Source organism: Megalobrama amblycephala, linkage group LG8 (assembly GCF_018812025.1).
Source record: "Megalobrama amblycephala isolate DHTTF-2021 linkage group LG8, ASM1881202v1, whole genome shotgun sequence".
NCBI lineage: Eukaryota > Metazoa > Chordata > Actinopteri > Cypriniformes > Xenocyprididae > Megalobrama > Megalobrama amblycephala.
Window position 1 is genome coordinate 2912062 of NC_063051.1, and position 13666 is coordinate 2925727.

Consider the following 13666-nt stretch of genomic DNA (forward strand, 5'->3'; position numbering starts at 1 on the left):
GACATTTGGACCTTCAAGCCGTTGAACCCCAGTGAAGTCCACTATATGGAGAAAAATTACTTTCTTTTCGAATGAAGAACGAACATCTTGGATGTCACGGGTGTGAGTAAATTATCAGGAACTAATCCTTCAAGGTGAAAGCACGTCAGATGTCCTCTAGATGGCGGCAGCACTACAGCTCACGATCTTTGTTAAGTCTTGAGAGCCACACACAGGGTTTGTGTTACACTGGCATATTAGATCCCTCCTCCTTTAGTTACAAAGAGAACATTTTTGCTCACTCATACTGAAATCTCTGCGACAAAGCTAATCCTCTCCATACTTAGCCTTTCCCTGTCCCTGATTATAAGATCAAAAGAAAGATTTTCCTGGACTACATGCCAGTGTGTGTGTTTGAGTGTATAATGCTGTGGCTCTCAGTCCCTGGTACCCTGATTCGGCCCCACGGATCTAATACTGTGTGCGGCGTGTAACCAATGAAGACCTGCCCTCGACTGCCATCGCCAACTCCGCTGACTCAATTCTCCCTGTCTCCCATCTGTTTTTTGCTATATAACTGGCCGGTCCTCTTTTACCTTGCTCCCATCCTCATTTTCGTGACTTGACCACCGTTAGCCATCTCTCATCTTGCCCTCCTTCATCATTAGTGGTTTTTGCTGTCATTTTTCAAACCTGCAAAAAAAAAAGGTCTAGTTTGTGATTGCATCAAATTTAAAATCATTAAACAAAAATGTATGTTTATTTTGTGATGTCTACGAACTCTGACACAACAAAGATCAATGCAAACCCTTACATATGCACTCAATATATAGCAAATGTACTAGTTGTTTAAGATCTGCTGCATGTAGCTTTCAGAAGATTTCTAAAAAGAGAGTGCAGAGGTTTAGAAGATCTACTTAAGCCACAATCTACTGAGCTGAGGTTGCTGATACAAATGGAAATGGCAAAATAAGCGCTGAGGTTTTCACATGCAAAGAAGTGAAACCAGCATAATGACTTTTCTTTTCTTGGTTTGCCATTCAAGTCGAGGCTTTTTATTCTCTTTGTCACAAAGGTTGGCATATAATTAACTCCTGTTTAATATGCTGTTAAAGAAGACTCCTCCCTTTGCTCCCTCTCTGAACCCCTGCCAAACTCCTGCACGCAGGAAACCCCACGGGACACCCCACCCTAGGGCGTCCCTCAGTGCGTAAGAGGTGTTGGAGACCATTTGGTGCCCAGATTCTTGCACTTACCGGCTGTTTTTAGGCTCGCTGCACACAGCAAACTGCACTCTTTGTCTGCACGTAAAGAGACAACGTTTAACATTAATGTAAATAACACTTCCTTACTATCATCTACAGGGGCAGAGGTGAATGAGGCTTTCTTTGTGTCTTTACATCCACAGCAGGGTGTAGGTTTATGACCCATTCCATCTCCTTTCCTCTCCTGGACAAAAGGACTGTGACCTCTCATCCCTTCTCCTTTTCTCTGGCTTTCTCCACCTGAAACTCTCTACTTTATGTCCCTAAAAACAAATGTCCAGTAGAAACAACAAACACAAGCTTAGCATTTTAGCATTTTGCTCTTTATTCGCACAGGATCCAGTATTAAAAGGTACCATCATACAGTGTTAGTTTTAAGATTACTATGTAAATTAATATGGTAATCATGCTGTTTTTTTAATGGAAATTAAAGTACAGTTTCATCTGATATCACTGTACTGTGGTACAGTATTTTTTATAAGAGCTGTAAACACATCCTGTTGTCATGTTATGTAGAATAACTGCAAAAAAAAAAATCCTGATTATAAAGTAAATACAGGTCATGGATAAGGGTGAGTCTTACAACTTAATTTACGACGTTTATGCTAATCAAAATATCCAAGAAAACTATACAAACCGTTTTTCTTTGAAATCTCGGCCACTCTGTGGTAATATTTGTGGGATTTCTTGTAATGTCTGTAAGAAAAGTTTTTTTTCCGCTGTTGTAAAAACAACGATTAAGATAAAAAGATATTTTCCCCTCAGAATCCATCAAGTTCGTTGCCTTGCCGCGCTTTTTTCCTCAGGCGCGAGCCAGGAAAATAGACATGAATCAAAACAACATGAATATAATCGATAGTTTTCAAATAGAAGAAAATAATGTAATATATCACAGATGGCGTGTTATTTTTTATAGTAATTTTAAATTGTTGGCTAACGCAAGACAACAAAATTACATAATAATAATAATAATAATAATAAGCAAGCGGAAGAATAGCTATCATCAAATAGAAAGCAGAATTACTTACCATTAACATAATTTAAAGGGGAAAAATAATTTATTTCGAAGCTTTTAGGGATCAAGCCTCGCGCACCTCAGGAAGTATTGCGCGGGCATTATCATGACACTGCGCGCTCTGGCACCGCTGCGCGTTCAGGTGGGGGTTGGTGCGTGTGAATGCCAAGGTAGGGGTCCTAAAACGGTGTGTTTGAGTTTTCTGATGTTTTTCTTTTTCAGTTGCTAAACAGATTACCGTTCAATTACTCGCACAAAAGAGGTGACAATGCAAAACTTCCTACAGCGATCAACAGGAGGGGGTGCGAGAACAGGTGCGATTCGCTCATAATAAAACGTTTAGTTTTTTTTTTTACAGGTAAAATCGATCAAAAATGTAAAACTTTTGCGAACATAAAAAATTATGCAAATTTATTAAGAGTCTGACGATTTTTAAATCAAGCATATGCTTTATATTTTATTAAGTCAGATTTTTCGCGCGCATAATGAATTGATTTCAAAATGGCGAATATAACGGCCTAACCTTACTTAGGCTATTTATTAATCAAATCGCTTTATTGTCAAAACACAGCTGGTGAAATTCCTTACAATCTCCATATCATATAGTTTATGTCATCATATATATATATAATCTCCACATCATGACAGGATTTAACGGACCAGAAAAATAAGACATGAACATTAAATAAAACAAACAAACAAAAAAGTAGGAGCTGACACACTTTCTAAGTTGTACACAATTTCTCTTTTCTTACAACACACTTCACTGACACGGGCTGACACCAGACCTGCCTCCGATGACATCACCAAAGCCGCTGCTGATCGCGACGCGGGTTTGAGCGCTACTGCAGTCACGCGCTGTAGGGCGCGAGCGATGCGGAGCGACACTTCAGTCATTTATCCAACCGATCCGTACGCGCGATCCCCGGGCAAATACGGCGACGACATGGCAGAGAGGAGCCGAGGAAAGCGGAGGAAACAGGCGAACCCGCGGAGGAACCAAGGTCGGTACTGAACTGAACACAGTTTCCTTGAGAAGTTTGTAAATTGTCCAGGTTTATTTCTGCAGTCATTCAACTGGATTAATACGCCGTTTACAGACGTAGCGACAAAACAGCTAACTTGCTTCCCAAACTGTTATACATGGGAAACATGTTGCTTTACTTTAATACGTTTATTTTTCTTAGTTTGCAGAACTTGCGGTCCGCTTTGCATCATTTCTGCAGTCCTCAGCATCACATTTTCATGGACTTTACAACATTCAGCTGCACTATTTGTTGCACTTCCTCACAGGGTTAATATCCTCGTGTTTTGTATGTTTTTTTAACAATGGACAAAAATTGTTTCGATTTTTATTTGTCAGTTAAATTAAACGATTTTTAATAAGAGCATCGAGATTTTATTTAACCTAAATATTCTATTATATAGGCCATTGAGAAGACTTTGAAATTGACTTTTATGATTTATGTCATTCTTAGTCGCTTTGGATAAAAGCGTCTGCTAAATGACTAAATGTAAAAATGCAAAATGCAAAAACAACCCAAGTTGGGTTGAAAATGGACAAACCCAGCGATTGGGTTGTTTTAACCCAGTGGTTGGGTTAAATGTTTTACCAACCTGCTTGGTAGTTTTATTTAACTCAACTATTGTTTAAAAATGACTGTATTGCTTGCTTAAAATGAACCCAAAATATGTCAGAAATTAACAATGTTTAATTAACATTTACAGTAAGTTTAATTAATAATAATTAAACAGTAAGCATTTATTAAATTGCTTATTAATAAATGTTCACCTTTTGATTATTATTGTTGCCTCTAGTAATTATGTGTCTGATTTTTAATTTCCAGCCTATTTTGGGTTCAGTCATATAGTCATTTTTAAACAATAGTTGAGTTAAATAAAATTTAACCCAGTCGCTGGGTTTGTCCATTTTCAACCCAACTTGGGTTGTTTTTAACCCAGCATTTTTTAGAGTGTATTCAGATCTTATTTAAATTTGATTTTAATTAAATATGCATGCTTTAACGCATTACATTTTTGTATTAATGTCCTGTCCTTGAAGATCACCGCTGTGCACTCTAAAAAAATGCTTGGGTCAAATATGAATAAACCCAAAAATGTAATTGTGGTTGGGTTCGTCCATATTTGACCCAAACATGGGTTGAAACAACAGCATTTTTTAGAGTGTACCTTTGGCGTTCTTGAAGAAATATTGCTCTGTTTGGGCCTATAGTAACAGTTCCTTATCAAGTGAGAACAACACTGAACATCTTCAGATTGAGGCCTCTTTATTTCACGTTTCATCCACACAGCATTTGTTCGTAGATTGCGTGTAGATGCTCATGAATGCGAGACACTCGTTCTCAGCAGTGAGCTCCGATGCGTTTAGAAAAGGTGAAGAAGTGCGAATGTGCTTTGCAAACTATTGTGTATCTTAACAGCTGTAGCATTACAGATGATTTGAAGAGTTTTTGTGCGACTTGCACACAGGACGGTGTGTATTTGAGTACATGTGTGTGGTTAGAGAAGTTCCTCATTTGAATGCGGCACAAGTGTCAGTTTTGTCAAGCTCACACCCGTGTGTGATCCCCAGAGCTAACGGGTTAAAGACGACCCTGTCACCTCACATACACAAACACACTCGCCCTGTGTGTGTTCATGTATAGGTGAGAGATGTCTCCTACCCTTTATAAACTTGCTTCCTTAATTCTTCTATTAGCCGCTGATGCACAAAAATAAAGTACGATGGTTTTTGAGATTTCAGCTGCATTCGATGGTCAGTTTACAAACACTAGTATAAATACGACTTTTAAATATGCCAGTTCACAAACTATCAAAGTGTCATCTAATCAAGCTTCAGTCTGTGTGTTTGAATCAGGTGATTATAAAGTCATCTCTCCTCAAGTTCACACAGGTGTAGAGAATCACATTAATTATCAACATCATCCTCTTAAAAATAAAGAATTAAAAAGGTTTTTTTTGCAGCAATGCTGTACAAGAACCAATTTTAGTTCCCCAAAGAACCTTTCAGTATGGAAGCTTGTTTCTGTCATGAAAAAAAAATTAAAAAGGTAATTGCGACCTTTTATCTCACAATTCTGACTTTTTTTCTCGAAATTGTGAGATATAAAGTCAGAATTGCGAGTTTTAAAGTCGGATTTTGCAAGTTATAAAGTCGGATTTGCGAGTTATAAAGTCGGAATTGCGAGTTATAAAGTCAGAATTGCGAATTATAAAGTCGGAATTGCGAGTTATAAAGTCGGAATTGCGAGATATAAAGTGAGAATTGCGAGTTATAAAGTCGGAATTGCGAGTTATAAAGTCGGAATTGTGAGTTATAAAGTCGGATTTATGAGTTATAAAGTCAGAATTGCGAGTTATAAAGTCGGAATTGCGAGATATAAAGTCGGAATTGCGAGATATAAAGTCGGAATTGCGAGTTATAAAGTCGGAATTGCGAGTTATAAAGTCGGAATTGCGAGTTATAAAGTCGGAATTGCGAGTTATAAAGTCGGATTTATGAGTTATAAAGTCAGAATTGCGAGTTATAAAGTCAGAATTGCAAGTTATAAAGTCGGAATTGCGAGATATAAAGTCGGAATTGCGAGATATAAAGTCGGAATTGCGAGTTATAAAGTCGGAATTGCGAGTTATAAAGTCGGAATTGCGATATAAAGTCGGATTTATGAGTTATAAAGTCGGAATTCGAGTTATAAAGTCGGAAGTTTAAAGCGAGTTATAAAGTCAGAATTGCAAGTTATAAAGTCGGAATTGCGAGATATAAAGTCGGAATTGCGAGATATAAAGTCGGAATTGCGAGTTATAAAGTCGGAATTGCAAGTATAAAGTCGGATTTGTGAGTTATAAAGTCGGAATTGCGAGTTATAAAGTCGGAATTGCAAGTTATAAAGTCGGAATTGCAAGTTATAAAGTTGGATTTGTGAGTTATAAAGTCAGAATTGCGAGTTATAAAGCGGGAATTGCGAGATGTAAAGTCAGAATTGCGAGTTATAAAGTCGGATTTGTGAGTTATAAAATTTGATTTGTGAGTTATAAAGTCGGAATTGCGAGTTATAAAGTGGGAATTCCGAGATATAAAGTTGGAATTGTGAGTTATAAAGTCGGATTTGTGAGTTATAAAGTCAGAATTGCGAGATATAAAGTCGGAATTGCAAATTATAAAGTCAGAATTGCGAGTTATAAAGTCGGATTTGTGAGTTATAAAGTAAGAATTGCGAGATATAAAGTCGGAATTGCAAATTCTAAAGTCAGAATTATGAGTTATAAAGTCAGAATTGCGAGTTTATATCTCACAATATGAATTTTAACACACAATGCTGACATTTATATCACACAATTTTGTTAACTCACAATTGCGAGAGATAAAGTCACTTGTGAGAAAAAGTCACAATTTTTTTTTTTATATTTAGTGGCAGAAACAAGCTTCCATATTTCAGGGATCAGTTCTTAAAAGAACCATTTATTTCTCAGTGTGAAGAACTTTTTAAAAATCTAACTAACTTTTTTCACTATAAAAAGCCTTTAGTGGTTCCAAGGATGTTAAAGGTTCTACTTGAACCACCAATAAAGAACCGATTTTTAAGAGTGTAACTGCAAACAAACACAAAACTGACTGCCTTCATCTTCAGCTCTTCATCTGTTGATTTAGCAGGTCAGGTTTTTTTCTTTAAAAATAAATGACACATGCTTTTATATCTTACATCTAATGCAATGAAATTCACAAGTTTGAAGTGTGTCCAAATATCTCTTGGGTTCACTGTAGTATGAAACACTCGCACTGTCAAGAAATGTTGGAAAATAATGAACAATGATGTGCAAAACACTAGATAACAGCCTTACATTATCTCTCTCCTCCTTGTTCTTTAATAAAAGTGTGTGTGCATATGTAGAACAGATGATTGTGGTGAGAGAAAACACACAATTGTAACAAACACATCTCTGGAACGTGGCGCGTTCGTAGCTTGTTTCATGGCTCAACTGCACTTTTCTCCACTTTTAAGTGTTAAACTGCAGATTCAGATTAATTATGTAAGCGAGACCTACTGTTATCAGTGTGTGTGTGTGTGTGAGTGTGTAATGGGATTCCTGGCTGACAGGGGACAGTGGGATAGATTGCATCCGTCCTAAAACACAAAGATAAAAACGTTTAGTTTTGTGTCTTGCCGAACGCTTTCATCTGACCGGCTACATAAAACAAGCATGAGAAGTGCAGATGTTGTTCAGTCCGACGAGGAATCTACGGAGGAATCCTGTACGGATACTGTGACGTGGGTTCTATCGCTCGCTCTCGTTTTGTTTGTCACAACTAGAGCCAAGTTTGTGTTTGGATGATATCAGATTTCACAGTACGGACATCTAAACGCGAGATGTCATTTGATCTGAAACATCGTATTTTTGTTATCTGCGATTACGGCCTTCGATTTTGCACTTACAGTTCATTTCCTTGCCTATTGTCTCTCTGTGTTCACTCCCGCACGTTTTCTTTCTCTCTCTCGATTGCCTCTTTGCGTTTTCTTTTTTCAAGTGCCAATTTATTTAAACTCTTTTCCCTTTTTCTTCATTCGCCTTCATTGATTTCCAAACCCCAGCCTTTGTAGGCAGCTGGGGTCCAGCTGTGTGTCTGCTGTCGAGTGTGTGTGTGTGTGTGTGTTTCTCTGGCACAGTCTTGTCACAGTGGGCAGAATGCGAGAAAACGACAGACAGAGAGAGAGAGACTAAGAAAAAGTCGCTTGTCATTTTGGACAACAGAAGAGAACTGGGCAAGAAATCAGAGAGATTTGAGTGGAGAGAGAGAGACAGGGCGAGCGAGAGCGAGACAGCGAGGAGTCCAGGCTCCAAGGTTTATTAGTGGCGCTCCCCAAACGAGAGAGCTGAGGCGTCAGACGCAGCGGGAGAGAGAAAGAGGAGAAATAAAATAAAGGACCAGAGATTGGGACAGTAAAAGTGTCTCAGATGATGTGTCTGTTTCTCTGTGAGAAATTAATTAGGACCAAAATGCATTCTATTATTACATTTTAGATATTAAAAATGCATTCTATTTTTATATATTTTAGATATTGGGACAGTAAAAGTGTCTCAGAACTTGTGCATGTTTCATTGTGAGATCAAATTAATTACGACTAAAACATAAGTCATTTTAACACAATATATATCACTTATAATAGGAGTATAATCAAATCATATGAGTATGTTATAATATAAGTATGCAGTACATCACTATTATAACGCAGTATAAATCACTGTTTCTGCTGGAAATTGTATTAAAGAATTTGTTCCATTTTAAATTTTTAGATATTGGGACAGTAAAAGTATCTCAGAAGATGTGCACATTTTATTGTGACATCTCTGACGAAATTAATTAGAACCAAAATATAAGTAATGTTAACGCAGTATAACAGTATATATCACAATAAAGTTATTTCCGCTGGAGACTTTTATTAAAAATGCATTTTATTTTTAAATTTTAGATTTTGGGACAGTAAAAGTGTCTCAGATGATGTGCCTGTTACTTTGTGAGAAATTAATTAGGACCAAAATGCATTCTATTATTACATTTTAGATATTAAAAGCGCATTCTATTTTTATATTTTAAAGATTGGGACAGTAAAAGTGTCTCAGAACTTGTGCGTGTTTCATTGTGAGATCAAATTAATTACGACTAAAACATCATTTTAACACAATATATATCACTTATAATAGAAGTACGATCAAATCATATGAGTATGTTATAATATAAGTATGCAGTACATCACTATTATAATGCAGTATAAATCACTGTTTCTGCTGGAAATTGTATTAAAAAATGTGTTCTATTTTACATTTTTAGATATTGGGACAGTAAAAGTGTCTCAGAAGATGTGCACATTTTATTGTGACATCTCTGACGAAAATAATTAGGACCAAAATATAAGTAATTTTTAACGCAGTATAACAGTATATATCACAATAAAGTTATTTCCGCTGGAGACTTTTATTAAAAATGCATTTTATTTTTAAATTTTAGATTTTGGGACAGTAAAAGTGTCTCAGATGATGTGCCTGTTCCTTTGTGAGATATTAATTAGGACCAAAATGCATTCTATTATTACATTTTAGATATTAAAAATGCATTCTATTTTTATATATATTTAGATATTGGGACAGTAAAAGTGTCTCAGAACTTGTGCGTGTTTCATTGTGAGATCAAATTAATTATGACTAAAATATAACTAATTTTAACACAATATATATCGATAATAATTAAATGAGTATGTTATAATATAACTATACAGTATATCACTATTATAACGCAGTATAAATCACTGTTTCCGCTGGAAATTGTATTCATTTTTTTTTATATATATATTTTTAAATTTTAGAGATTGGGACAGTAAAAGTGTCTTAGAAAATGTGCACATTTTATTTGTGATATCGCTGAAGAAATTAATTAGAACCAAAATATAACACTGTACAACAGTATATATCACAATAAAGTTATTTCTACTGGAGACTGGAGACTTTATTAAAAATGCATTTTATTTTCAAATTTTAGATTTTGGGACTGTAAAAGTGTCTCAGATGATGTGCCTGTTCCTTTGTGAGATATTAATTAGGACAAACATATAAGTAATTTTAACACTGTATATGTCACAATATAGTTATTTTTACTGGATTTTTTTAAATTAAAAATTTGTTCTATTTTTAAATTTTAGAGATTGTGACAGTAAAAGTGTCTTAGAAAATGTGCATAATAACTGCATATGTCACAATATAGTTATTTTTGCTGGAATTATTTTATTAAAAATCTATTCTATTTTTAAATTTTAGATATTGGGACAGTAAAAGTGTCTCATTGTGAGATCACTGACAAAATTAAATTATGACTAAAATATAAGTAATTTTAACAGTATATATCACTTATAGGAGTATAATCAAATTATATGAGTATATATAATATAAGTATACAGTATATCACTATTATAATGCAGTATAAATCACTTTTTCTGCTGGAAATTATATTAAAAAATTTGTTCTATTTTAAATTTTTAGATATTGGGACAGTAAAAGTGTCTCAGAAGATTGTGAGATCACTGAAAAAATTAATTAGGACCAAAATATAAGTAATTTTAACGCTGTATAACGGTATATATCACAATAAAGTTATTTCTGCTGGAGACTTTTATTAAAAATACATTTTATTTTTTAATTTTAGATTTTGGGACAGTAAAAGTGTCTCAGATGATGTTTGTGAGATATTAATTAGGACAAAAATATAAGTAATTTTAACTGTATATACCACAATATAGTTATTTTTACTGGATTTTTTTAATTAAAAAAAATAGATATTGGGACAGTAAAAGTATTTTAGAACTTGTGCTTGTTTCATTTTGAGATCACTGACAAAATTAATTCCGACTAACATTAAAAAAAGTAATTTTAACACAGTATATATCACTTATAATAAGAGAATAATATAATTAAATGAGTATATTAGTATGCAGTATATCACTATTATAACACAGTATATATATATATATATATTAAATGTGTCCTATTTTAAACTTGTGGTTTATATATTTTATAAAAAAATATGCGATAAGTGATAATCATCTCATATTTTATTTTATCTGAAAGCAAAACATCAGATTATGGTAAAATCTTTACTGTTTGTCAGATTTGTATAGTTTATTGTTTCAAAGTATAACCTAACAGAAAATCCTGATGTTAATTGTCATAATATCTTAATGTCTTCATTTATAGCAGATCAGAGCTGGACGACAGATTCTCACGTGAAGCTCTCATATTCCTGATAGCGAATGTAAGCGTGTGTGTGAGAGGCTGCGGTTCATGTGTGTTTCCTCGGGTCACGTCTGTGTGTGGCCGCTCGTGTGACTCACATGTTGAGCTTTGGTCGCATTAAGTCCAGCGTCTTATAAAAAACAGACACAGTTAAAATGTCCTGCAGCATTAAATCGCTTTGGCATTTGCATTTGGTAGTTTTGAGACAGAAAAATCACACATTTGATCTCTTTAGGACAAGAATTCTTTCCAGTTCTATTTCTTTGGAGGAATTTTAGGAGAAACATCTGAGATGAACTTGATTCTTGCATTAAAGCTCCTTTGAGTCTCCTGAGGTTTGAAAGAGCAATAACATTTTCCTGTGCGTTTGTTCATTACTTTAAGTGAACCTTTCCAGAACGTTAGCTGGGATTGGCTCATAATGCCACTCAAACCTCGGATGCGTTTGCTGATATTCATGTTTGCTTGTCAGAGTAAGTCTAAACACACACACCTATGCAGGACTGAGCACTTTAAACATTCACACACATAGTTCGCCGGCGTGGTAAATACACAAACACACACACCCGTAAAGAGTTTTGTTTGTGTGTAATGTGTCGTGATGGACGGACGAGGCTGTAAACTGTGTATCTTTGCTGAGTGAGTCTGTTTGTCTGTTTGCATCTTGTGGTAGTGAGCTGCTACGCTCAATTTACACACACACACACACACACACACACACACACGGAGTGGTCGTACGAAATGGCAGACCTTGTCTCTTTTGGTTTTGTCCTGGATTGACTTGTTCTTATTGTAAAACATACAATGAGCGAAACATCATATTCCACTCGTTCTCTCGTGCCTGTTATTGGAAATAAACCTTTAGTTCATGAGATCAAAACTTTATTTACTCTCGTAATTCATGTTCCGGTGAATGATTCATCGGTGCATGTTATTTTTGTCTTCATAACTTGATTTTCAGCCACATCCTGGTCAGATACTGTGATACTAATTTAATAAGGGGAAGGTCATTTAATAGGTCGTCCTGCCCGTTTAATTTTAGTTGTATGACTTTTTTCTTTCTTCAGAAAAACATGCATTAATGAATCAATCACAATAAGATCAGGATCATGAATTAAGAGCGTAAATGTTTTAGGTTCACGCTCGTAAAGACCTTGAGCTTTGAGAGCGAAGGAGCGAGAAACACTCCCTAAACTCCCTCACACTGTACCTGCAGTCAACAGGTACAAACCAACACACACACACAAACAAACACACTCTCTCACACACACACAAACACATACACACACACTCTCTCACACACACACACTTTATGAAGTCAGTTATATTTGTGATATCCACCTGTAAATCTCAAATCAAGTCAATTTTATTTATACATCACATTTAAAAATAAAAATTTCAAAGCAAAAATCATCATGTTTTTGTTTGTAATTTAATATCTTCACCAGTTATCAGGGAATGTTCTGGCAAGGTTCTCTCAAAGTTATGAACAAACGTTCTTCCAGTGACATTAACTGAATGTTTGTTCAAGTTATCTGGTCTTTAATAATGTTCACAAAACTTTAGCAAAAGAAATGTGCGCATTTTATTTGTGAGATCGCTGAAGAAATTAATTAGAACCAAAATATAAGTATAGTTATTTTTACTGGATTTTTTAAATTAAAAATTTGTTCTATTTTTAAATTTACTGTCCCAATCTCTAAAAAGTGTCTTAGAAAATGTGTGCATTTTATTGTGACATCTCTGATGAAATTAGTTAAGACCAAAATGTAAGTCATTTTAATGCTGGATAACTGCATATGTCACAATATAGTTATTTTTGCTGGAATTTTTTTATTAAAAATCCATTCTATTTTTAAATTTTAGATATTGTGACAGTAAAAGTGTCTCAGAACTTGTGCGTGTTTCATTTGTGAGATCACTGGCAAAATTAATAAAATATAAGTAATTTTAACAGTATATATCACTTATAGGAGTATAATCAAATTATATGAGTATATATAAGTATACAGTATATCACTATTATAATGCAGTATAAATCACTATTTCTGCTGGAAATTGTATTAAAAAATGTTTATATTTTATATTTTTAGATATTGGGACAGTAAAAGTGTCTCAGAAGATTGTGAGATCACTGAAAAAATTAATTAGGACCAAAATATAAGTAATTTTAATGCTGGATAACTGCATATGTCACAATATAGTTATTTTTGCTGGAATTTTTTTTATTGAAAATTCATTCTATTTTTAAATTTTAGATATTGGGACAGTAAAAGTGTCTCAGAAGATTGTGAGATCACTGAAAAAATTAATTAGGACCAAAATATAAGTATTTTTAACGCAGTATAACAGTATATATCACAATAAAGTTATTTCTGCTGAAGACTTTTATTAAAAATGCATTTTATTCTTAAATTTTAGATTATGGGACAGTAAAAGTGTCTCAGATGATGTGCCTGTTCCTTTGTGAGATATTAATTAGGACAAAAATATAAGTAATTTTAACACTGTATATGTCACAATATAGTTATTTTTACTGGATTTTTTTAATTAAAAATTTGTTCTATTTTTAAATTTTAGAGATTGGGACAGTAAAAGTGTCTTAGAA

The 13666-nt window shown here is 34.4% G+C and overlaps 1 protein-coding gene and 1 long non-coding RNA gene across 3 annotated transcripts in view; one reads left to right on the forward strand and one right to left on the reverse strand.

Moving 5' to 3' along the window:
• On the reverse strand, positions 1-2406 carry LOC125273392. Its single transcript, XR_007186064.1, has 5 exons — positions 2273-2406; positions 1882-1940; positions 1380-1507; positions 1236-1280; positions 1-672 (listed from the first exon to the last, which is right to left on the reverse strand). It is a non-coding gene; the product is annotated as an uncharacterized LOC125273392 (long non-coding RNA).
• The window catches only part of LOC125273391 (zinc finger E-box-binding homeobox 2-like), a 45154-nt gene continuing 33804 nt past the window's right edge, over positions 2317-13666 (forward strand). The window contains exons 1-2 of one of the 2 annotated variants that reach the window (XM_048198684.1): positions 2317-2429; positions 3046-3263. In XM_048198684.1, the coding sequence (XP_048054641.1) occupies positions 2422-2429; positions 3046-3263 (226 nt within the window). In that variant the 5' untranslated portion in view covers positions 2317-2421. The other variant, XM_048198686.1, reaches the window with a different exon arrangement.